Below are 23,865 nucleotides of genomic sequence, written 5' to 3'. Positions count from 1 at the left end.
ACCCTGGCACTCAATTACTAATTATTTCCATCATCATCTTATCCAGTAGCTTACAAACAAACGCTCAGCGAAGGTTTTAGCTTGAAATATCACATCTAGCTATTGAAGAATACTGAAGTAGATAAGTTCAACAATACCTTCTTTTTCGTAACTGTTTATCAGCATTGTGATTCAACAACAACATCAACTTCCCAAACTCCAGTTATCACGCAGTCATCATGCGCTACGCAATCGCAACTACTCTCCCAAGCCTGCTTCTACCTGGAGTCTTATCTTCTCCCGTTTGCTCTTCGCCCAAAGTACATGAGATTGTTGAGATCCCGGATGTATGGATCGAAAACACCGCCATTCGATCCAACGGCAACCTCCTCCTCAACACAATTGGAGACGGAAAACTTTACTCTCTGAACGTGTCTCAGTCTCCTCCTAAACCTCAAGTCATTGCCCGTTTCGAAAATGTCAATGCTCTATTCGGCATTGCCGAGGTTGGTAATGATGTCTTTGCAATCACTGGAGGTGATTACGGTGCAAAGTTTCAAAATGACACCATGAGCCTCTCTCTTGTCCAGTTCGTTGGCAACAAAACATCTGTTCGCACCGTTTTTGAAAAATCCAAATATGGTCCAGTTAATGGCGTTACGGCACTCCCCGATCACAAGCACATCATCCTTGGCGCTGATTCAGTGCGGGGAGAGATTCTACGGATCGATACCACTACTGGCCATATCGACGTCGCCATCAAGCACGATCAGCTCGGACCAATTCCAAATGGACCTTTTGGTCTAGGTGTCAACGGCATAAAGATCCTCGGAGACTATCTCTACTTTACCAACAGCGCTCGTCAGAGCTTTGGAAGAATCAAAATTGATAAACTGGGTAACCCGATTGGCAAGATTAAGGTCATTTCCCAGGAGCAGTCAGAAAAGGGCCCGGCCTATGCCCCTGATGACTTTGTATTGGATAAATACGGCAATGCTTACGTCGCATTTTGGGATGGTAGTCTCGTAAAGATTACCACCAGTGGTCAGAGGACTGTTCTCGTGGATGATGGTCTGCTCGCCGGTGCCACAAGTGTCGCTTTAAGCAAGGATCAGAAGAGTTTGTATGTTTGTACGGCTGGCCAGGGTATTGATAAAGTTTCCGGTGGACAAGTAGTTGAAGTCAAGTTGTAAGTTGGATACCTAGTTAGTCAGTGGCATTGGGCCTTAGAACAGGCCTAGCGTGGCTCTGCAGGGGTTGAATGCGTCATGGGATTCCATGCTATTCTAGCCAATGACTATGTCATTCGATAGCTCTGCAATCACACTTTTGTAAATTCTTCCCATACAATAAATAAACAGTTGTCATTAGGGAATAGACCAGTAACCCACATCACCATTGATAGGCGTGTAAGTATGCCTAAAGCAGCCCGAAAGAAAAGGGAAACCCGGTTGGGCTTGCTGTGATATTCGTTCTTCAATTTCTCCCACGAAGCGACGATAATCTCCCACACTCACCTGCGTGCCGAAAAACATGACCTTTTCTCACTGCATACGTATTGGCCTGTTATGCCGGTTTATCTCTGTCTCAATTTGGATATATTTCTGACGCAAGTGTTGAGATACTGCCTTGATGAACTCTTAATGTTTTTTCACCTAAAAAACTACCCTGTATCCCTGCTGACAAATCAAGAAAGCTCTCTGTATACCTAGGACTTCTGTAGCCAGTGTGTAATATTGTAGACAAGATGGACGTTTTCCAAAGATCAGGCTTCCTCTCACGGCTTTTCAATTCTTCTGCCATGCAGTCCTAGACAGACTGCATCTTGGTCTTGATGTTTTCCTAGCTGCACACTTCTACCTCGGCTTTCATCGCTGTTCGACTTGCATGTGATGCAAGTATCATGAGGATGATAGACGAAATTGCCTAACAAAAAGTTACTTAATCCACAGGAAGGGTTGAGGAAAACGGAGGCTACCGAGTGGGTTGATCATTGCAGATGCAGTCTGATTGATGCGGAATTTTTGATCAAAAATGATCTTATCAATCAGTGGATCACCGACCTCGGATGGCTTGCCAAGACGGATATCACGGCTCAGATCGTCCCTAATTGGATCTTAAAGATCAACTTCCACTTGAGGTTAATGTTATACTCGCATGGATGCAGCTTAGGTGCAAGGATAAACGTAAAGTGGATGGACGTGCTCCACTGTTATGTCATTATCAAAGATGAGAGACTTGCGCCCGAAATCTACCTTGATCTGTTAAGATCGAATCTTTATCATGATCATGCCATAGCTGCAGTTCTAGATTGATAAGAAAATTCTCTCGAGCGATGTGACAATCATTGGACAAATCCTTGGCGAACCGTTTATAACGATGTGTCATAGCGTGGGGCGGAGGCGACCCAGTGTCGCCGGCGCAAGCACCGAAAAGTCCTCAAATAGACGAGGGTCTGAAGGGGTGTGGTAAAGGAAATTGAGATTTCTTTCGTTCTTAATAGCTCACGCCGCTGTCTCCTTTCCCCTTTGAACAGATGTCATTATTTCAGTCCGATCCCACTACGCGACTGGAGGACGTTTCCCGCAGCGGCCGCTACTCAGAGTATGGATACCAACAAGATTACGCCCAATGAGAGAGAGGCGAGGCAAGATATGGATGACATCGAAGCAGCAGCAGCCAACAACGATTCATCCGCTGACAACAAGTCAGAATTTGAGTCTCGCAATGTCGGTACACTAAACCGCAAGCTCAAGTCCCGGCACGTCCAATTCCTTGCTCTCTCTGGCGCTATTGGCACGGGGCTCTTTGTCGGCAGTGGACAGGTCCTATCACTGGCCGGTCCTCTCTCGGCATTCCTGGCCTACAGCATCACAGGATTCAACATATTCTGCGTTCTCAACAGTGTTGGCGAGATGGCAGCTTGGTTGCCGATTCCTGGTCCCGTGCCCATCTTCGCATCACGCTTCGTTGATCCAGCTCTTGGCTTTGCACTCGCTTGGAATTATTGGTACCAATTCGCTATCGGTGTTCCGATTGAAGTCACGGTCTCGGCTGTGATTGTCAATTACTGGCACAACAACGTCTCCCAGGTTGGCCTTATAACACTCTTTTACTTCTCCGTGGTTCTGCTCAATTGTCTGCCCGTGCGGATTTATGGCGAGGCTGAATTCGTCTTTGGTGCGATCAAGTTATTGACTATCGTCGGACTCATCATCCTCATGTTTATTATCACTGTCGGCGGCGCTCCGAACGGCGAGGCTATCGGTTTCCGATATTGGAACCATCCGGGACCAATGAACGAGTATCTTCGATCAGGCGCAATAGGACGGCTTCTGGCTTTCTTCAAAGTCTTTATCACGTGTACATTCTCTTATGGCGGCAGCGAGATGGTGGTCATGGCGTCGGGAGAAGCAGAAAACCCTCGGAGGAATATTCCCAAGGCTATTCGCCGAGTGTTCTGGAGAATTGTCATCTTCTACGTTCTTTCAATTTTCCTTGTTGGACTTTGTGTCTCGTCCAAAGACCCTGACCTTCTTAATGCCATCAACAAGTCCGCGCCTGGTGCTGATTCGAGCCCTTTCGTCATTGCTATCCGTAACGGCGGCATCAAAATTCTTCCGTCGATCATTAATGCCGTCATCCTGACCTCGGCCTGGTCTTCGGGCAATTCTCTTTTTTACGCAGCAACCCGTGTGCTATATGCCGCGGCTCTCGATGGCAAAGCGCCTCGCATTCTCAAGTTTGAGAGGTTCGGTGTACCGTACCTCTGCGTCGGTGTCACTACAATCTTCGGACTACTGGTATATCTCAATGTTAGCAACAGCGGGTCTGAGGTTTTCTTCTGGTTCAGTAATTTGAGTGGCGTGGGAGCGCTTATCATCTGGGCCAGCGTCTCATTCACTTATCTACGCTTCTACTACTGCCTCAAGTACAATAACATCGACCGCAACACTTTGCCCTTCAAGTCGCCGATGCAGCCATTCCTCGCCTACTTTTCATCTTGCTTCTGCTCCATTGTTGCTGTCTTCAATGGATTCGATTGTTTCTTCCCTGGTCGCTTTAGTGCAAAGACCTTCCTGCCCCCTTATATCAATATTCCCATCTTCCTTTTTCTTGTTCTTGGGTACAAGTGGGTTAAGAAGTCAAAATATGTCAAGTACTCGGAGATGGATATCTGGTCTGGAAAGGCTGAGATTGATCGCCTGGAGCCAACCTGGCCAGTTGTTAAGCCACGGAATTGGCTCGAGCGTGTTTGGTTCTGGATAGCTTAGGGTACAGTTGCCAGGGAAAGAAGTGATAACAGGACAGCACAAGATTTCCATCACCGTTCTCCACTTGACTCATCACTGTTCAACATCTGAGTGGCGTACATGTCATTCCAATTCGTTCCCCGGCAGCCTCACGGAATCCGAACCCCCGACTTGCAACCCCGTCGAGGAAGACCCAATCCACCGTCGCGTCGACAATGTCAGAATTGAAGATTATCCCCAATCGTGGATATCAGAGATAAAGTGCGTTCTACTGTTCCGCAATCAATTCCACTGTCGATATCGATGATCATACCCCACAATACTGATACGCGAATATCCGCCCGATTCTTCACGGAGCACGGACTGGGTCATAACTCGCGTCGCGGCGCCGCAACTGTGAATGAAAACGCGCCCTACATCACGGACCTTGTTTGGAGCTTTTTGAGAGGCAAACCACGATGGAGGTTCAGTTTCGTGGCATGTCTTCCCATAGACAATTAGAAGTGCAGTATTTGACTTCCCTTTGCCATTTCATCCCATCTCATCCCATTATCGTGAAGATTTGCGCTTGATTCTATCGCCGTCCGCACTGGCTACACCTTTCTTTTCTCTAAGTCCATTTCTATCTACAAACAATAGTCACGGATATGGATGCTACTCCTGCAGTGTTATTTCCTCCATTCGGTCCAGAAAATCCCCAAATCTATTGATAAAATAACCTTACCCTTAGATACACTTGGGCACTAAGCTTAGGGTAGAATGTCCTAATCTGTATGATACCCTTGATTAAGTCTTAGGATCAGCAATTCTAGGTGCGAATGTATTCTAGTATTCTTCCAAGGGAAATGTTGTCACCTTCCATTGTCCCGACAAGGGCCTTAGGAACCCATCCCTCAGTGTATCCACCCCCAAAATCGATAAGCCAAGCATCCTCATTAACGTCAATTAATACGTTATCTGGTTTAGCATCTCCCCAAAAAATTCCAGCATCATGCAGTTGCCCAAGAGCTTCCTGTATTTGCGCACCCCACTTCTTCCTTAGCAAGACTTCGGTTCCTGGCTTTATTGCACACGATAGCGTTACACGCTCACAGTCAATATAGGTAAGTAAAAGACCTAGGATAACACCGTCTTTGCCTCGCACTATACCGTAGAGGCGTGAGATCCTCAGGTTGTTATCAAGTCGTGCTCTGTCGATCTTGCCATATGTAGCCAGCTCGTTTTCGAGGGACCGCTTGTCGCCTCGGCGAACAAGTTTGAGGAATGCAACTGTCCCATCGCTCAAAAGGACTCTGCTCGGCGTACGAGAAGGCGGGCCATCCAGATTCTGATCCCAGATCCGGACATCAGCTGGATTAAAGGACTTCCGTGACGCACAAAGCTCATTTGGAACAGAAACACCGAATGGAGATCGGTGTTCGGCGTCTTTGTCTAGCCGTGGGACCCGCTCGTCGGAGACCGCTTGAAACGTATAGACGAAAGTTTCAGGGTTGAGAAAGTCATCCAAGGTCCGTATCGCTGTCTGGTCGGGAGTAGGCAGTTGCCGGAAAATGGGGAATAGAGGCTCGACAATCCATTCCCAGAAGTCCTCGACAGTTACACCATCTAGCTCGAACTCTTCGGCAACTTGCAAGAAGCGGGGTTAAACCATTAACTAACGCGTTCTTCCTACCCTATCGTTTGCGAGCAGTGCAGTAATCGACATACCATTGAGCATGCCAACACAGGTCCCATAAACACCGTGATACACTCAACTCGGTCTTTTGCAAGTGCATCGCTGGCGCTTTGAACCAGGCAATCTTGTTCTCGTAAAAGGCGAATGTTTCTTGCTCTGGACGTTCCAGATAGGTTAGTGTTAAGCAGGGATACTTTCAGCACTAAATTCCAGGGTCTAGAGCCGCCACAATGCAAGGGTCTGCTTAATTCCCTTATCGATAACTGTACACTGGCTGAATTTAACCATCGATACGGCGATTATACGATTCTAGACCGGGATATTTGTTCCAGCATCCTGCAACTGCTCGTCTAGATTTCCCTAACCACGACGCTTGACTTAGAAGAGGCTATTAGCGCCACGCTAAAGTGAGCCAAGCGACCCAAAGCAGGCTTATTTGGTCAACATCGGCACTGTTCTTATTATCAGCCAGCCGCACAGGTACGGCACCGTTGTGCGGCCGCGACTCTTCCAATTATAAAACGCGCCTCGACAACAATATATGTAGGTCTCAGCGGTGCATAGTCTAGTGCCTACCATTGCCACTTTCAGGTAGCCACACTCCGACGGTTCTAGAGTGACAATGGAATTTGGGTGACAGAACACCGGAGGAGGTTATCCTGGTGGCTGCCATCCATGTTCCACGACCTATGAGAAATAACATTCAAGAGAGCCCAAGACCTATGAGTCTTCGTTCTCACTTTCCATCACCCAATTCCTGACGAGACTCTCACACACTTTTCAACCTTGGCAAATCCAATTCCAGGTGCCTTTCACAATGGGCTTTGGACAGATGACTATTCCCCTCTACCTCTCTGTTATGCCAGAGGGGATGACTTTCACGATCGATGAGATTAACCAAGACCAACCTTAGGGATTCTGGGCTCAAATTAGCTACCCAAATGGCATTACCTTTCCCCATACTTTCACGCCCTCTGACATCACCGAAGGTCAGCACAATAAGTATCGCGGCGCAAAGATAGCAGAGCTCCGGCTTCGCACAGATGGATGGGGGTTACATGGAGGACACGGAGGGTTATTTGTCGTCAAGTTCGCCATCAGTGGACGCCCAAAGGACCACGCCGATCTCCCTGGCAAAAACATGAAAGGATCCCTCTCGATCGGGACATCGGAATGGGGCTTTTTCTCCCGACCGGATAAGACCAACTTCATCTGGCAGATTGAAGGGCAGCAACGTACCTTCACGGCATCGACTCCGACACTTAGCTACCTCGATGATTCCTGCCTGGCAGTCGCTTATGCCCCCGATGAGAAAAAGTACGTGTTTCGGGTGAGCAATCAGCAAGATTTTATTGTCAAGCTGTTGCAGGGCGGTGTTGGCGCCATCATTAGCGGGCACAAACTGTTATGGTCAACTGCTGCAGGGTGGGTTGCTCCTATCGGCGGTACTGCTTTTGCGGTGGTGGCTTGGGGCGCTAGTCAGATTGACGGTATCTAGACGGGTTGGAACCAGGGCGAAAAGGTTACATGTTGACTCATTTATCGTGATAAAGCTGTTTTGCTGTCAATCAGAACTGTAGAACCATACCCGTCATGGGCTATGAATCGCCAGCTACCCACAAGTTCAACGTTAGTGATGCATTATGGATTTATACAAGGTGCACGAGCCACTATTAACATGCCAGTCCCGTGTAACACTACCAATATACCTCTGTCTATTCAAGTCTGCAACTGGACTCGTCTTGAGTGCATCAAGCAATGGGACTCTAGGGGATCAAAAAGATCTATATGTTGCATCTAGTGCCATTTAAATACAAAGTGTAGTATTCCATCTCAATTTTACAGGTGACTATACGAGCACTGATAATCTATACTGGTAGCAACTTGGGCTTTAGTGATGGAAGAATACCTGCCGGGGCCAACTGAAACGAGGGTCACGTTAATGTTATTTTAAACGAGTTCTCCACTTAGCACTGTTGTATCCGCAGCTCATTTTACTTCCGCGTATAGTACTCTGCATTTAAATACTACTTCAGGTGACAGCAGGCACCATATTTCTAACTCTTGCCCTATATCAATTTACATCTCCTTACACTCTTTTGCCGCCACGATGAAGCTCAGTCTTTCTAGCGTATTATTTACACTTTTAGCCTCGGCTACTGCTCAAAAGCTCTCTGGCTCAGCTCAAGGTTTTGCCCAAGGTGTCACCGGTGGCGGTTCCGCTTCGCCAGTAACCCCTACGAACATCAAGGAGCTTGTTACCTACTTGACGGACAAGACTCCTCACGTCATTGTTCTTGACCGAACTTACGATTTCATCGGCTCTGAAGGTACCGTCAAGGAAAGGGGATGTGCTCCTTGGAAAACTGGAAAAGGATGCCAGCTGGCCATCAATGCTGCCAATAACTGGTGTGGCAGTAATCCACCAGTTGATGTTACCTATTCCAAGGCTGGAACATCTGGAATCAATGTTGCTTCTGACAAGACGATTGTTGGCGTTGGAAACAAGGCTATCATCAAGGGCAAGGGTTTGCGCTTTGTTAATGTGAAGAACATTATTGTTCAAAACATTCGTAAGTTGGACCACTATGGATTACCTATGGCTATTTCTAACCTCTCGTTTCAATAGATGTCACAGAATTGAACCCTCAATACGTCTGGGGTGGTGATGCCTTCACGTTCTCCGGCACAAGCAAGATCTGGATTGATCACTGCACGGTATGTCTAACATTTATAACCAGCCACGCCATCGCTAACATTCCTAGACATCTCTCATGGGTCGCCAACATTATGTCTTTGGCCGCGACAAGAGTACTGGTATTACTCTCTCCAACAACCACATTAACGGCCGCACAGAGTGGTCCGCCGGCTGTGATGGCTACCACTATTGGACCATTGAGATGGTTGGCCAGGGCGACCAGATCACCTTCCAGAGTACATTTCACCATTCTCCACAACTTGAGCCACATCGTTGACAAACCTTAGACAACTTCATCGAGCATACAGCCGGTCGTGGTCCCGCCCTGTCTGCCACCACCTTCCTCCATGCCGTCAACAACGTCTGGTCCGACATCAATGGCCATGCTATCGAGGGTGATACCGCTGGCAAGGGACTCTTCGAGGGCAATGTGTTCAAGAACGTGAAGCAGGTTGTCGTTCCCGATTTCAAGGGACAACTTAACAGCTGTCCTGATAGTGCAGCCTCCAATGCCGCTGAGCCATACCTTGGCCGTGCGTGCCAGGGTAACATCTTTGTTGCCTCGGGTGCCTTCAACCGTAAGGATACTGGCTTCCTGTCTGAGTTCAAGGGTCTCCCTATTGCTAGGTCTACCCGCGCCCTTGTTGCTCAGACCAAGGTTCCCGCTGCTGCTGGCTTTGGAAAGATCTAAGACAGTATGGACCTTTACAATATTTTTACCTTCAGTCTACATAGATAAAACCGGTATATAATAAGCTATAGAGTAGTAATAATAGTTGTAGCAACTTTTTACAGAGTGGTTGACGAAAGATCTGAAGGTAATGAAATCTGTCGGACTAAAGTGGTTACGACCCCGCCTTTTTGGCCAAGAAGCTATCGTCAAACCAAGTACGTAACACGTGGGACAATACGTCGGCAAATGAGTCATGCCGAACAAAAGTAAAACACGAATAGTTCATGTCTTTCAATCAGCGAATTCGCATCAACACTTTCTCCTCAATTAACTTCCTCTATCAACCGAGTATCATGTCTTTTGTTGATCCACGGCCGTCAACGCCACCTCATCATCCCAATTTCGGGATACAGATGTCCGGTGAGAGTATCAGAAAGCTTGTGCATCTGGCTGTGCCAGAGGTCAAATTGATAGACATTGAGAGTCTTTCGTCCTTCAAATCATACAACAATCGGATCTATTTTCTCAGGTGCTCACGACCGACAACTGACACCAGCGACGTGGAAAGTGAAAACTTTGTTCTCAAAATCAACGGTCGCGCCTTTAAAGGCGATAAAATTGAAAATGAAGTTTCTTGCCTACGACTACTCGACACCTTTTGCCCTGGAATTCCGGTGCCTAGAGCGATCGCGTGGTCACAAGATGGATCGAAGATGGCCGTTGTGCGCAGCCACGTGAGCGGTATTGAGGAGCAAGCTTTCGACGGAAATACTGGTGGCTGGCTTTTGATGACCAGAGTTCCCGGCGAACCTATCGATCTATCACAACACAGCAATGAAAGACTTGCCGATTTAGCCGTGCAACTAGCAGACCATGTCGCAGATTGGCGAAGCATAATCCCCCGCCAGATGCACGGAGGAAGTTTGCGATTCCAGGAGGATGAGTAAAAGGACTCCCGTCCAGATATCACTTTAGAGATTGGACCAGAACTTGTTATCCGTGGTGTACTGGGTGAAGGAATTCGCCGCTTGGACCCTATCACGACAGTTGCAGATTACTGCAAGGTCTTGATCGAGAATAAATTGGCAACGCTGGAAACAAATGAGACTTTTAAATTAAACAGAAGCCTTGTAGCTCCGGTTCGAAAGTTCATGCAGAAAACTCTTCCATCCATAAGCATGGGAGCCGATGACTTCGTTTTCACTCATTATAATCTCTCCCCTCGCAATGTTCTTGTATCAGGTTCACCTCCTCAAATTACTGGCATTGTTGACTTTGAGTTCGCTGGTTTCTTTCCCGCTCTTGATGAGTTCTTAAACGACTATATTGAGAACAGCAACGATTGGTCGGAGGATGTATACGAAGTCTACCTGAAGCGGCTTGAGGAGAATAGTGTGCCTACTCCGCTGAAAGGCATTGCCAAAGACGGCTGGGAGCAGGTTTATCTGCTCCAGCAAGTGGTGCAGAATATTGCGCCTTGGTATCTACCTGGAAAATATACAGGCGAGGGACTTGAACAGGAACTTGCGAAGTCAAGGGTGCTGGTTGAGGAAATACTGGAAAAGCTGAGCCAGCGAGCATGAGAGATGGAAGGGTTTGATCACCCTATACTAGCATAGACTGGAAATCAGGCTACTTTTTTGTTTTTTGTTTTGCCGCTCTCCGCCTCAGAGAATCATCCATATCTTGTATACCTGACTGAGTTCAATATCTCCAACTTGTGATGGCAGTCAGCTGAACACCAAGTCGGGGTCATGTTCAGCGCCGCGGTGAGATTAGCTCAATCAGGTCCCCAACCCCGCAACAACCTTCAGAGAGTTTGCCAGCCACGTGCAATAAGACGTCCACAATTCTGCCACGGCCATAGATGTGTCGGCCATATCAGACGTTTATCACAGTTCAATGCCCGTCTGAACATAGTCTGGATTTCACAGTTGGCAGTACGCATAGTCAAGACTCGACCACTCGTTATAGCACGCGGACAATGCCACCGAGAATAGCATTACGTCTGATGTCGCTAGGGGGCTCAGTTACATACGGTGTTGGATCTCCAAATGGAAATGGCTACAGAAAATTACTGCAAGATCTTCTTCTTGCCACTGGCTACGAAGTCCGCATGGTTGGATCACGCAAGGTTGGGTTTATGTGCAACAACGAGAACGAAGGATGGCGTGAACATCGACTCGAACAGATCAAAAATAAAGCCAAACGGTCCATCGCGACTGTCAAACCCAAGCTCTTCACAATTAACGCCGGATCTAACGACTGTATCCAAAACTTTCAACTTGATCTTTTTGCGGAGCGAATGGAAAACATGCTTAAATATCTGTGGCAGACCTCTCCCCTCTCTACAATCAGTTTTTCAACGCTGCTAGTCAACGCCGACGAGCAAGTCAACTCGCGAGTTCTACGCGTTAACATTGGTCTTCGTGACTTGGTATTAACACAGGAAGCCCAACGGAGAAGGATAGTTCTTGCAAATATGAGTAGTGCTGAGGGGCCTCAACTCGATGATTTGATGGATGGTACACATCCCAGCGATGACGGGTACAAGAGGATGGCAGATATCTGGTTCAGAGCCATCCAGAAAGCCTGTGCAAGGAGGTTCTTCGAAAGATGGAATGACAGGCTAAAGATTGTTGAGTATATCGAACACTAAAACTGATGTTGTTCTGAGCTTCAAGTTTGTGGATGTTAATTAAGTTCATTAACGGGGACTCACGTCGTGTAACACCGTCAATAAGTGCACTTATCGTTGGACTCGAGCTCCCTCATTGCAGCCTAACGCGACACTGTTGCCTTGGAGCCTTTTCCTTTCTAAACTGCCTAGGTTGAGCTTGAGCCTGCGAGGTCATTATGCTTCAGTACCATGAACTGGATTGTCTTGCACAGCCTCAGTTCTGACTTCAGGCACTGGTGGCGCTGCCGGATTGGTGGTTGCAGTTGGTTCTCTTGCAACCCAAGACGTCGTGCATGAGAGTGTCCCAATCGTAGCCGCCGCGATGTAGAAGATAAGTATACCCAATGATCCCGACTTCCCATACCCAGAAACCAGGTTATCAGTGTATATACATCCAAGGTAAATGCCAAACCCTATCAGAAACGCATTTAATGAAAAGCCCAACAAAGCGGCGGGTGCTGCTAGCATGATGGCGGCTCCAGCAGAGGGTGCGCGGAGACCCGTTTCAGGAAATGGAATGGGGATAAAATTGAAACTGTGCATGTTTGAGAGAATGCGACCACGCCATGAATTTTGATCTGCGATCCTACGTCGCCGCGTAAACCATTCATCAGAACTGACAGGCCGTCGAATGCCGCTGAGCTGCTGTTGGAGAACAAAGGCAACGTATACTGAAATGACTCCAAATATGAGACTAGCAACGAGGAAGGCTGAAGCAGTCCAATGTGCCCTGGCCATTGACTCGAGCGAGAGGCCGGTGATAGCGATTTGTACGACAATGGCACCCTGGCCAGATCTTTCTCATTCTATACCACTATTCGATGATGGGTTTGCACTTACCGCCACGGCTACCATATTCAGATTGTAGCTGACTGACTCTCGGAGTGATGATAATCCCTCATTGGGATGGGGACTCAAGATAGCTGCTTCTATCCGATCCAAGGCAGTATGTGAACATGGGATAATGGCAAATGTAATCATAACTAGAATGCCCTCTTCAATAGCAATACCCAAGTGCTGGGTGGCCAAGGTCCAGCCTGACGCAATGCCCCGCGTCGTTTGGTAACCGACGAATTATTTTTGGTGAGAAAAAGAATGGCGCTAGCACGACATGGGGCAACCGACGAACTCTGTTTCAATAACAACAAGCGCTTCAATCTGTATAAAAACCTATGAGTTAGTAGAGCGTAGTCATAGGATAATAATAGAATAGCTTTCTTTTCAATTAAACGTTATACGTACAATCAGTTGGTAGATCTAACTGTCTATTAGCTGCTGATGTGGTCAAGGTTGTATGGCTAGCATTCCTTGCCACCAGCCTCGAGCAATCTGCAGACGAGGAGGAACCTATATCTGAACTTGTCCACCATCGGTATATGCTCACACGTGCAGACGTACAGAGCGCAGCAAATGAGGAAATGTCACGCAGAACCATGAGGAGGACGGTTCGGGAAGGTAACCCTGCAACCGAGAGACCGAGACGTGACTCCGCTATTTTTTTATCTCGTGGGGCGTCCGATGGATCGGACGCCAAGTGATTCGTGCGAGGCAAGCGTACGTTTTGATCAGAACCAGTGCCAGATTTAGGAATTTTCAGAACCGCAAGATATCTGAATGGGTAGAATAGAGAACAGGAACAAAGAGTGCAAAGGGTTCGACCCGAATCACGAAACATGACCATAAAGAATAAATAGCACCTAGTTTTGCCCAAAACCTGCCCCGACCAAGAGTCACCTAAACCTAAGCACATTTCCCATCAACCCAATCAGCAATAGCATCTAGATCCTGCAAAAAGGTGCTCCAAGCTTTCCGAGAGATCTTGATTAGCATGTCCCAGTCATGTTTCACAAGTGCAGACATCCCCATACAATGCGCTTGCAGTCTTTCCTCAGCAGAGGTGAATCGTTCCACCGAGCCCGTAAGTACATCCTGAACAGCCCGAGCGAGAGTATTCGATGCGTCGGTAGGACGACATTCGCAAGGACTTGTGCCTTGGTGATCGAAACCGCTCATGTCAGCCCCCGAGAGCTGCAATATGTCTTTGCGAGGAGTGCTTGGCAATGGAGCCCTGGGCCAGTCATGACAATGAGTAGACGCAAGGCCATTGATAGCCCACCGAGGATTGCAGGCATGAACGAATGCAGTAGCCAGAAGCGACTTTGTTGCGCATGATGTCGAATTCCTTCCTGTGCCGATGACAAGCGACTCGCGTAGCCAATTCACAATTGCTCGCGCAGAATATCCAGAGAATAAGGCCCAGATCGCCGCGTTGACCATGTTTCCGCTGGAAAGGTCACGGGGTAGATCATATAGATCGTGACAGATAGCCCATGCCATGCTGCAACGGGTATCATCGTGGCTGCGGTTATCGCTGAATGCAACTGGACAACCACTTAGGGACATTACCTCTCGGCTACCTACGTCGGCAAGCCTACTCATCCAAATGTCTCGAAGCGTCGGTGGTGGCCCAGTATGTGACTGTACCTTTTGGACCAACAAGTATTCCATAGCAAGAACTTTCATCGGCGATAGGTTATCAGCTTGCCCAGTCGCACACGCTCGGGCTAGAGAAGGGAGCACGTCAAAGATCTTGGCGAGGTCACCCTGAGGAGCATCCCCGCCGCTGGCCATATCCGTCCAGTAGGCAATAGACGTGACAACAGCGGCTGAGAACTGGGTGTCCCAGTCGAGATCAAGAAAGCAGAAGAACCCTAGGCTAGAGCCCAAAGCCACATCAATGAATGGTGCTCTGTAGCCTGCAGCCTCACGAGACGGATATTTTGCTTTGGGAAGAATCTTGGCCAACTCAAGACCGACTTTCCTCCACGGTTCCATAAACTGGATCATGTCATCTCGCTGAGCTGCAGCCCAGATGAGACGGCCTGGCCAGCTCTCATCCACTTCTTTCTCATTCATCAGGGTGTCAAGGAAGGCCTTGCACCAGTCTGAGCCGTGAACGCCATGAAGAGATGTGATTATGGCGTCGAATTGTTTTGTTCTCTTGACAATGCGTTGAGGAAGGCCCACCAGGGGTTTAGAGGCACACAGAGGAGGCAGATGACCATTGACCTGTCCTTCAGTAGAGAGTCGCCTCCGATACTGGACCTGGGCAACATATCGTCTCTGTATTTTATTGGCGAGAAGATCAGCATCCTTGTTGAACACTATTTTGCACTCCTCACACCAAAGTGTGTATTTTGATGTAAATTGCCTAAACGCCTAGCTGCCGACCGAATTTTCCCCTTCTAACGCTAGCAAAGAAACACAAGATAACTCCTTTATCCCTTATATTAACTTAAAGAGGTTAATAACCTTATATACCTAATTAGCATCCTTACTAAAGGTTCCTCCTTTATTCTTATCTATAGTAGCCTTAAACTAAGCTACTTACCTTAGGGCCCTTTTCCTCTAAGCCCCTATATAAGGGATAGTTAAGATAAGGAATGCCCTATAGGTAAATAGGTATAGCTATATATAGAGGGTTACCTTTAGAATATTAAAAAGACCTTCCTTTAGATTATTAAAGAAGTCTTACTCTTTAAGGTTATCTATAGCCTCTTAAAAGAAGGTTATTAAAGAGATAACTAGTACTCTAAAGATAGTAACTATAGCCCTATAGTAATTAGGGCCCCTAAGGAATTTAATAACTATAGAGGTAAGTATTATTGCAGTTAATATCTATTATATATTAGATCTTTGCTTTAAACTAGTAGGGACTTATTAACCTTGTATAGTTATAGTATTGTTAATAATAGATAAAAGAGGAAAAAATCTAGATTAAAGTAAGTAAAGAAAGGTATTATATTGTGCCTAAACCTTATCTATAGGGCAGGGCAAAAAAAGGTTATGTGTGGGCAAAGGAGTTATAATACCCTTTGCAAAGTGTAAATATCGAGAAAAACCTTATCTGATCGCACTCCTCACACCAGCACCCGTTGTCGAATCCGATGCAGGCTTCTTTGTCCTAGGTGTTGAAATCCACTTGGCTCCAGCCACGAGGATTCATCTCTCCGAGGTAGAGACCGCCACTACCAACACGCCATAGATCCGTCATGATGTCTTATGAGGAGGGCTTCTAGGGGTGAAGGTGAGACTGCAAGTTTAGCACCAAGGCTGTGAATATTCGAGGCTCATTTGATCTGAAAGCCTGATAGATGGGATTGTTATCGGCGGAAACAGGGAAACAGCTGCGAAAAGCTGGAAGGTATAAATAGGGGCCGCAGCAGAGAGAGAAATAAACATCGGTCATCATTGTGCCCTCGAATCGGTATCTCAAGCTCTCGGGTGGCTTTACTCAAAGCCAAGATGCTCTAAGCCCGAATCAAGATACTTGCACGAGGTCGCCACGAAATTGCTGAGTTGGGAAATAGATCGCTGCCATAATGTAAGGTCTCTGTTATCTGTATTAAGCGTATGTAGGTGTCGGTTTCGTTGCACACCCCCCCTATAAGACGGCCCGCAGGGCGGCCCGTGTATTCCGACGCCAAATGTCAGATTCACATGTCAAAGACCTTTGAAAGCTTCATCAAGCACTTAAGTGTGACAATCACAACGAATCATAGGAAGTGAGTTTCGACGTGTATAATCCCTGGACAAAATTACCTTGGAAGATGGCCAATCATTATTATCATACCTCTGTAATAGTTATGGCAGGTAGAGGGAACTCCACTGGGCCATATGAAAGTAAATGTGATCAGTCAAAAATTGATAATAGGGTTGCAATGGACTGCATCGAATGAAACACTGCACGGTACCAAATGGGATTTCCGTGCTTAACAAAACAAGTTTACTTCGTGTCGTAATTTGGCGCTGAGCATAACGCCTTCATTCTGTTCACGGTTGTCTTACCCACGTCATTTTGCAGGTTTGGCGATGCAGGCTATGCGTTAGCCTCTTTCGTAGAGATCAGCCCTCAAGTTCCACGATATCGAAGGAGAAGAAACTGATTCCTCCTATATTGCCCCATGAACGTCTGATCCACGTCACTTTGCAGACCCAGCTTTCCTATTATTATTAAAGTGTAAACTAAAGTTTATTAGTTACCCTAGATTTAGATTATTAATTACCCTATATTATACTAGCGCTATCTTATTTTTTACTAAAAATAATTTATTGGTTACTAAGCAACGCAGGGCATAGTTGCTAGGTATACACGGGAAGCCAGCGACCGGAGCTTTACCTCCTAACCTAGTATTTACATATAGCATTATTACTTACTTAAAGCTGTTAGCTAGGAAGCAACCTTAGCAGCTAAACGACCATCTGCCTAACTCTCCTGCCTAATTTAGCAGGTGTAAGTATATGCTTAGTATAGATTATTAATCTAATCTTATCTTTACTATGGTATTAAGTGGCCTCTACTTGCAACCTCTTTCTCTCCTAATAATTAACTGTGATAATATTGCTACTTAGCCTATACCTACTGTTATACTAGCCTTTACTATGTAGTATCCTTTAAGTAAGTTTATTATTAACTTATTAACTAGTTATTTAGGCCTGCTAAGTAGATGCTAGTATAATCCTAGAAAAGGGGGAGGGGTAAAGGTAGGCCTTTATCTTAAAATAACTATAGTGTATTTACTATAGTACGGGCTGGTTTTATTATTACCCCGAATTAAAGGTCTGCCTTCGGCTACTGCGAGATAGAAAACAAGAATAATACTAAGTCGGATAAGAGAGTTATACTAAGCTCTATAACTGTAGAGGAAGATATGTACTGCTTTAGGACTTTGATGTACCTATTAAAGACCCTGAATAACTACTCTGGGATTCATCTGTGGGTATTATTGTAGCCAAGGGTATGCTTCTGTTATTACAATCTCTTGCGGTATTAGGAAGATACTTACTATCTGGCCGTTTCTTGTATACAGTTATTGAAATTGTTAAAGATACGTTACAAGTTTGTGTAGCAATGAAGAGCTTTAGTGGCAGTCTAGGGCGTCTGGGAGATCTAAGGTAGGGCCAGAACACCAGGGGTCTTAGGAGGTGTTAGCATCCATAGTCTCACATTAAGCCTTGAAGTTATAGCTTCTGGATTTCACGGAACTAGGCTAGGTCCCTAAAAGCTACTCCTAATGTTTTTTCCCCTAAAGACTACTTTAAAAGCAACCTTAAACGCAGGGAAGAAGTCGTCTTAATAACCCAGGTGCCCAAAATCTGACCGCCAGAGTACTAGGCAGCAAGGTAGAATTGGCCCGCAATGCAGAGGAAAGGCGGCACTGTATGTCCATCCGCCCGCAACAATATAAACCGCTGTGACCTATTCTCTATTGCCAGGCTGCGCAGCTTTTGGTCTATTGATTCGAATGGAACGCGTGATGACCATCTTAGCACGGATTATACTTATTATGAAGCCCATTTCGTCAAAGCTGTAGAAATCGTTGTCCTGTATGCTGTATTTCGCGCGCATATCCGCAACAAGCGGAACCATGCGCTCAACACGTCAGGATCTTCTTGCACGGCCCTTTGGTAGTCGTACGGGCGTGAAAAACGCGTACAGAGTTTTGGTTGTCGCGCAATGAAGCGATCAGTCCAGTTTAAAGTAGGAATAAGTGTGCGGCGATCGCTAATCAAATATATTACGCTATATAGTATAAAAGAAATAAATAATATATAGAATTGACTTTAGTATAGGGCACTAGGTTATCCTAAGCCTTTGTTGCTGTTGACCTGAATTGGGCCTTAATTAGATTCCTTTATTTAAAGTAAAAAGAATTTAAGGACTCTTTAGGCTTACCTTTGCCTTGTCGGCAATGCATCGGAGAGTATGTTTTGTTCCTCGCCACAACAATAACCGAGGCGCACAACAAGGCATGAAAAAAGCCATGCAAGAGTGACGTTGAGAGCAAGCCACCATAATATAGTGTAGATTGTAGTCATCGCGATATGATAATAGTTTGTAAGCCTTGAAAGCTTCCTGGTAAAATCACGGAGTGGAAATCGTTGGCTGACTATTTAATAGGAATACTGATTATTAAACCCACTTGGCTGTATGGGAATGGAAGATAAATAAAGATGCATTCTTCAAGAGAGAGGTGGAAAGGCGTGTCTGGCAACAAATCCATCTAGGTGCATTATCAGAAGAAGATGCTATTCTGTCACGGCCGGGCATAAGGCCAAATCGAGATAGGACCTTCCACACCCTGTGGTTGGATTGAAACGTTGCGCCAGTAATATCGGACGTGTCGTAGTAGTGATACTTTTTGGTCAGATTATCTGCTAATTCTGCTTCTTTTTAAGCATGGGTTTGATCTTTTGTATTTGGTGCTAATACATCTGAAAGATACCAGGTATGTTATGACTGGCTGGTTATGATAGACAACATGGCTTGGTAATACAATGCGTTGTAACGCAGGAATGTTGAGGCGTGGTGGATGTTTTACTAATATCACGGACTGAGTTACATGAAGAGGTTGCCTACTTCGGTACAGCCCATGAAAAAGCAACAGGGTGCGGCCGCCGCCATTTGAGTCACATGTCATCCATAGACCTCCATAACAACAGAGGTGTCCTGCAAGTCATCAAGATGGGAAGCCCTTGCCACAAAGAGATGAGAAGGTGCACACAAGCTGACATGGATCACATGTCCTAAATTCGAGGTATTTTCTATTTCATTCGACAAAAGGACGATATCCAAGAAGGGTATCCAAGAAGGGGAGTTTGGCAATGCCCGCCTCCTCAGACTCTTGGAAAGGCTAAGATCCTTTGTTGGCAAATGAAGGTGTATACCCCTCACTGTGCGTTTCCCGTACTCTATAGATTTATTAACTATAAGTAAACCAGTGTCAACACCAAGTCTATCGTTGCTTGAGTCTAAAATGATGAATAATTGGGCTCTAATCACAAATGAAATAATCTTTCGCTGGCCAGCTTACTAAACTAGCGTACATATAGGCAGACGCGTAATCATCAGCTTCAATAACCTTACAAATATAGCATTATACCGAACAACAATATAAGCATGTAAAGAGCCTAGCTATCTGTCTCTTCTGTATGACATTTCCTTTTACAGAAGACAAAGAATCTCATTGAAGGAACTGTGCTAAGATGCTATCCCATATGTCAGGATAATAGCATCTATAGCGTGGTAAGCAACATACGGCAAGGCCATAGACAAGTGCCCGTAAGCAACGGCGAACCCGAACACCTCATCAGCAACGTTACCTCTGGCGTGTAAAATGTCGCCCGCCCGCCCAAAAAGGGCATCAGACTTTTCATCAAACACACGGCCCCAGCCGGCCTCTTTACCTGGGTCAAGTAACTGGTCGTGCCACAGGCGAGATAGTTCACTGATAACTTGGCCTAGATCCTCGTGGACATTCAAGGGATTTTTCCCCTGCAATTGAGGTCCATCGCCCTCAATCATCTCAAAGAAAGGGTCAAAGAAGGCGTTACGTGGTGATTTAGGAAGTGGTCCTTGATCCATGCTTCGGTAGAGAGCATCGGCAAGGAGCTCATCTAGACCGGCTTCAGTGATCTGAGCTTTGGCATGGCTATGGATACGCCAAACCCAATCCCAGAATTGGGGGTATTTGGCTATGTAGATTTCCATGGTCTCAAAGATTTGACGGCGGCGAGCTCGGCAAAGGCTGTAGGGGATCGAGCTTGCAGCGATGCGACCATCCTCACGGCCTTCAAGGTGAGCGCGTTTGTGTCCACGGAATATCTCGCATAGCATGCTAGAAAGGACGGTGGACATAGCCTTAACACTTTGATCAATGGTCAAGGTGTTAGGGTACAGAAGGCGTAGAAGATTGCGCGTCTCTGCACTCTTGATATCTGTGTGAAGGTCTATGATATCGTTGGGAAGTGCCGATCCGATGAGAGAATCCATTCCTTTGTTATCAAGAAAGGTGGCGCCGTCACTACACATGTAGACGAACCCTATACCGTCGAAGGCCCGCATGGCCATGAGAAGATACGGGTCCATCTTTGTATCGACATACGATCGACGTGGAGTAGGAAGGTTCTTGATATCCTCTGTCTTGCTCATAGCGCTAATATAGGCAATGGCAATCCTCCAGAATGATCTGTCCTCCCCAGACAATTGGTCAGCAAGCGCTGGGACAGATTCATAAATGCGCTTTTCAAACAATTTAAATCTTTCGCTTTCTTCATTTTTGCATTTCATCCAATCGACCGCAATAAGAGTAGCATAGATGTAGTTTTCTCGAGCCGAATAGGTTTCCAAAGAGAATGCCTGGCCTAGCAGCAGAAAAAAGGGGATCTGAGCAATGGCCGGCGGGTCGCATTCGATGCCAGTGAGTAGCTTGCCCCAGGAAGCGAAATGGTCATCTAGGCTACCACGAGAGTGGATTGGCGTGTGCGCCTGGACGTTGTCACTTTCTTTGGAAGCGGCGATTAAAATCTCCGTTCCAGCTTCCAAAGTGACTTGATAGACCAGTTCAAGAAGGTTGAGGTTGTGAAAGCCAGTGCTTATAGCACGCTCATTCTCAAAGAACTCATGTAGTTGGGTAGAGGACTGTTGAACTAAAGCTATTGCGTCATTCGAGGGTTGATAGTTTTTGAAACTATCCGCAACCCAGCTGGCAAGTCCAGATGTGAGAGGATATTGACCAATATTATGCTTGGTTTGTTCTGTGACAGTGGGAGAGTGAAGCTTCTTCATTTGTTTGGCCCATTGGCGATCGATAAACGGTGCCTGGTTGCCCAAATCTTCTGAGCAACAATCATCAAGGGTGGGATGAAGGCCGCCAGTTTTCAGTATTTCCATAGATTCACTGGTGTATGAAGTTTTCTGGATGTGAAGCATGTTTCTTGTGACGTTTGGCTCTTGGTTTAAACAAAAGGAGTTTTCGAGCGTGAACAGAAGAGTATTTTCTTCCAAGTTGTTTGGTTTGGCATGAGTTTTTACATATTATCCCCTCTATTTATGGCTCCAGCAACCAATATGGTAGCCGTATGCAATATAGTTGTTAGCTGCAATCCCATGTCCTGACTCGAATGGTACTGCAGGCCAGCCAGGAAGGCTTTGAAATCCCCTCATTTGCATTAATAACCTCTCGTGTTACATATTGTGACGTTGTAATCTTTACATGTGAATATCTTTCTATATATATAGAAGGGTGGTAAGATAGCATCCCTGTAGACACGGGTTACAGGGAGCCGGACAGTTGCCGCATTTATCCTGAAATCACGCCACACATATGGATTGTCTTGTACGTTACATTAGAGCTGGTACATGTCTGGTCGAATTGCTTTATCGCTCACCAAAACGATAAGAAGAGGATGCATCCCTGCTTATGCTTATGGGCTGATTTATGTGGTATGCAGATGTATGCATGGTCACTTATGTCTGTTCAATCGACAGTCCGAAAAGTCAGCGAATGTCAATCGTCAAATAGGAACCGAACCGCCACGCGACACAAGGATCACCAGGGTTACTGCTATCCTATCCATGCTCACATAATACTTAACCCTAGCTATTAAGAGTTAGTCTCTGGCATCCTGGTCACTTGCATAACAACTCGGTGGCCTATGGTGATCAACGTAAAGACTTACCAGGCCATTGTCACCTGTGTGACAGCAGCAGCAACAACGGAAGTTCCTCTTATTACGGCATAGATCAATCATAACCCTTCCATCGGCTGCTAAAGGACTTACACCAGGGTGACCTAATCTAGACTAAAAGAATTTAATATCGCGCAGTAGTGCGGGACAGTATGTTAATTTCAACTTTCCACCTCCTTACCCTTAACTCTTGGCAAGCGATACCTACCTTGTAGCCAAGCTTCTTATCTACCATTACCTCTATATTACCATATTACGCCCAGTGCTTCTTCCTAGTCCAGGGATGCCTGCAGCGGTCCGGGTAGGGGCGGCCTGTTACTTTGTTACCTTGTTACCAATAGGATTAAGGAATATGCAGCCACTTCTGCTTTCATCTATCGAGCGGAATTATCAAAGATAGCTGTTTACCTTTTCCGACTGGACACCAATCTCTGCAAACTTCTTATCTGCTCCCTTTTGCACTGAGGTAACGTTTCGATTTATGGTAGGGAGTACTCCCTTCAATATGTTCCCGGAGTGGCTTAACAGCGCTTTTATACATTCGTGTGTTGAGAAACCGTACGAACTCCGCACTTAACAACAATTTGTTGAATTTATCCAGGTCAACGATGTGTCGATGGGCGCCGATATCTTGAATTCTAGCCACTGAGCTAAGTAGTCCCGAGAGTGACGCCGTTCTGCCAACCGAGAGACCCCAAGGGTCATTTGTCTCAATTAAGGTGCTCAGCATTGTGGTGTCGATGAAGATTACATTGCATAATGCAGTAGCCCTTCCTTGGCAGAGGCGATATGACCCGGTTTTCTCAACTTATACCAAGCCTAAAGCTCACAAGATGACAGCCGACGGTGACTCAACTTTAGCGCAACGGGATGGCCCGCGGCCCGTTTCATCTGTTCGCGTGGAAGATGCCAACGACACAAGTCTTGACTACCATTTCCTGCCTACACACTAATGTATAAGTAAAACTATAAAAGTAGACGCATAAAAAATATCTATGTAAGCATACATGGCTGATAACGGTACGTGGCAAAACCTTTATGAGGCCTCTTGCTTTGCATTTATTTACAGGCCGTTTCGATGCCTGCTTCTCACGAGCGCCACTGACGTAAAAGGCTGTTCAAGCGTTGCATCGGCGTAACCTCTATATGTCTCCAATCCATCTTGAACCAACCTGCTGGATGCGGCTGAGGGCTAGCATAAGACCCATAAGAAGGTGGATTGCTGACAACTAGGGGCAGACCAGGCCGCGCTGAAGCAAACTAACAAGGAAGATCCATGTCCATTAACAAACGACCCGATGTGGAGCATAAGACGTGGCGGGAACAAAAGCTCCGGGAATTTCGTCAAATACGTACAGCCCACCCATTGACAATCTA

At 46.3% G+C, this 23,865-nt stretch overlaps 9 protein-coding genes across 9 annotated transcripts; 6 read left to right on the top strand and 3 right to left on the bottom strand.

Moving 5' to 3' along the window:
- Positions 1-218: 218 nt before the first annotated feature.
- On the top strand, positions 219-1,172 carry FIESC28_10925 (uncharacterized protein; the record flags this gene model as incomplete). The annotated part of the gene is made up of 1 exon (XM_031165055.1): positions 219-1,172. The coding sequence occupies one exon, from the start codon at positions 219-221 to the stop codon at positions 1,170-1,172; it is 954 nt and encodes a 317-aa protein (XP_031010886.1).
- A 1,413-nt stretch (positions 1,173-2,585) lies between these two features.
- FIESC28_10924 (uncharacterized protein) lies at positions 2,586-4,253 on the top strand (the record flags this gene model as incomplete). The annotated part of the gene is made up of 1 exon (XM_031165054.1): positions 2,586-4,253. One exon carries the CDS (start codon positions 2,586-2,588, stop codon positions 4,251-4,253), a length of 1,668 nt encoding a protein of 555 aa, XP_031010885.1.
- Positions 4,254-5,040: 787 nt separating this feature from the next.
- Positions 5,041-5,949, bottom strand: FIESC28_10923 (uncharacterized protein; the record flags this gene model as incomplete). Its single annotated transcript, XM_031165053.1, has 2 exons — positions 5,041-5,858; positions 5,940-5,949. 2 exons carry the CDS (start codon positions 5,947-5,949, stop codon positions 5,041-5,043), a joined length of 828 nt encoding a protein of 275 aa, XP_031010884.1.
- Positions 5,950-6,724: 775 nt separating this feature from the next.
- Positions 6,725-7,405, top strand: FIESC28_10922 (uncharacterized protein; the record flags this gene model as incomplete). The annotated part of the gene is made up of 2 exons (XM_031165052.1): positions 6,725-6,763; positions 6,821-7,405. The coding sequence occupies 2 exons, from the start codon at positions 6,725-6,727 to the stop codon at positions 7,403-7,405; spliced, it is 624 nt and encodes a 207-aa protein (XP_031010883.1).
- A 612-nt stretch (positions 7,406-8,017) lies between these two features.
- FIESC28_10921 (uncharacterized protein) lies at positions 8,018-9,296 on the top strand (the record flags this gene model as incomplete). Its single annotated transcript, XM_031165051.1, has 4 exons — positions 8,018-8,480; positions 8,537-8,625; positions 8,673-8,841; positions 8,893-9,296. The coding sequence occupies 4 exons, from the start codon at positions 8,018-8,020 to the stop codon at positions 9,294-9,296; spliced, it is 1,125 nt and encodes a 374-aa protein (XP_031010882.1).
- Positions 9,297-10,456: 1,160 nt separating this feature from the next.
- Positions 10,457-10,861, top strand: FIESC28_10920 (uncharacterized protein; the record flags this gene model as incomplete). Its single annotated transcript, XM_031165050.1, has 1 exon — positions 10,457-10,861. One exon carries the CDS (start codon positions 10,457-10,459, stop codon positions 10,859-10,861), a length of 405 nt encoding a protein of 134 aa, XP_031010881.1.
- Positions 10,862-11,262: 401 nt separating this feature from the next.
- Positions 11,263-11,937, top strand: FIESC28_10919 (uncharacterized protein; the record flags this gene model as incomplete). Its single annotated transcript, XM_031165049.1, has 1 exon — positions 11,263-11,937. The coding sequence occupies one exon, from the start codon at positions 11,263-11,265 to the stop codon at positions 11,935-11,937; it is 675 nt and encodes a 224-aa protein (XP_031010880.1).
- A 1,761-nt stretch (positions 11,938-13,698) lies between these two features.
- FIESC28_10918 (uncharacterized protein) lies at positions 13,699-16,012 on the bottom strand (the record flags this gene model as incomplete). Its single annotated transcript, XM_031165048.1, has 4 exons — positions 13,699-14,339; positions 14,394-15,027; positions 15,350-15,406; positions 15,941-16,012. The coding sequence occupies 4 exons, from the start codon at positions 16,010-16,012 to the stop codon at positions 13,699-13,701; spliced, it is 1,404 nt and encodes a 467-aa protein (XP_031010879.1).
- A 3,987-nt stretch (positions 16,013-19,999) lies between these two features.
- Positions 20,000-21,730, bottom strand: FIESC28_10917 (uncharacterized protein; the record flags this gene model as incomplete). The annotated part of the gene is made up of 1 exon (XM_031165047.1): positions 20,000-21,730. The coding sequence occupies one exon, from the start codon at positions 21,728-21,730 to the stop codon at positions 20,000-20,002; it is 1,731 nt and encodes a 576-aa protein (XP_031010878.1).
- Positions 21,731-23,865: the final 2,135 nt, after the last annotated feature.

Source organism: Fusarium coffeatum (assembly GCF_003316985.1).
Source record: "Fusarium coffeatum strain FIESC_28 chromosome Unknown BRIP53273_contig_345, whole genome shotgun sequence".
In the NCBI taxonomy this organism is placed as follows: Eukaryota; Fungi; Ascomycota; class Sordariomycetes; order Hypocreales; family Nectriaceae; genus Fusarium; species Fusarium coffeatum.
The sequence above is the reverse complement of the archived record's forward strand: the minus strand, read 5'-3'. Positions and strand labels throughout refer to the sequence as shown.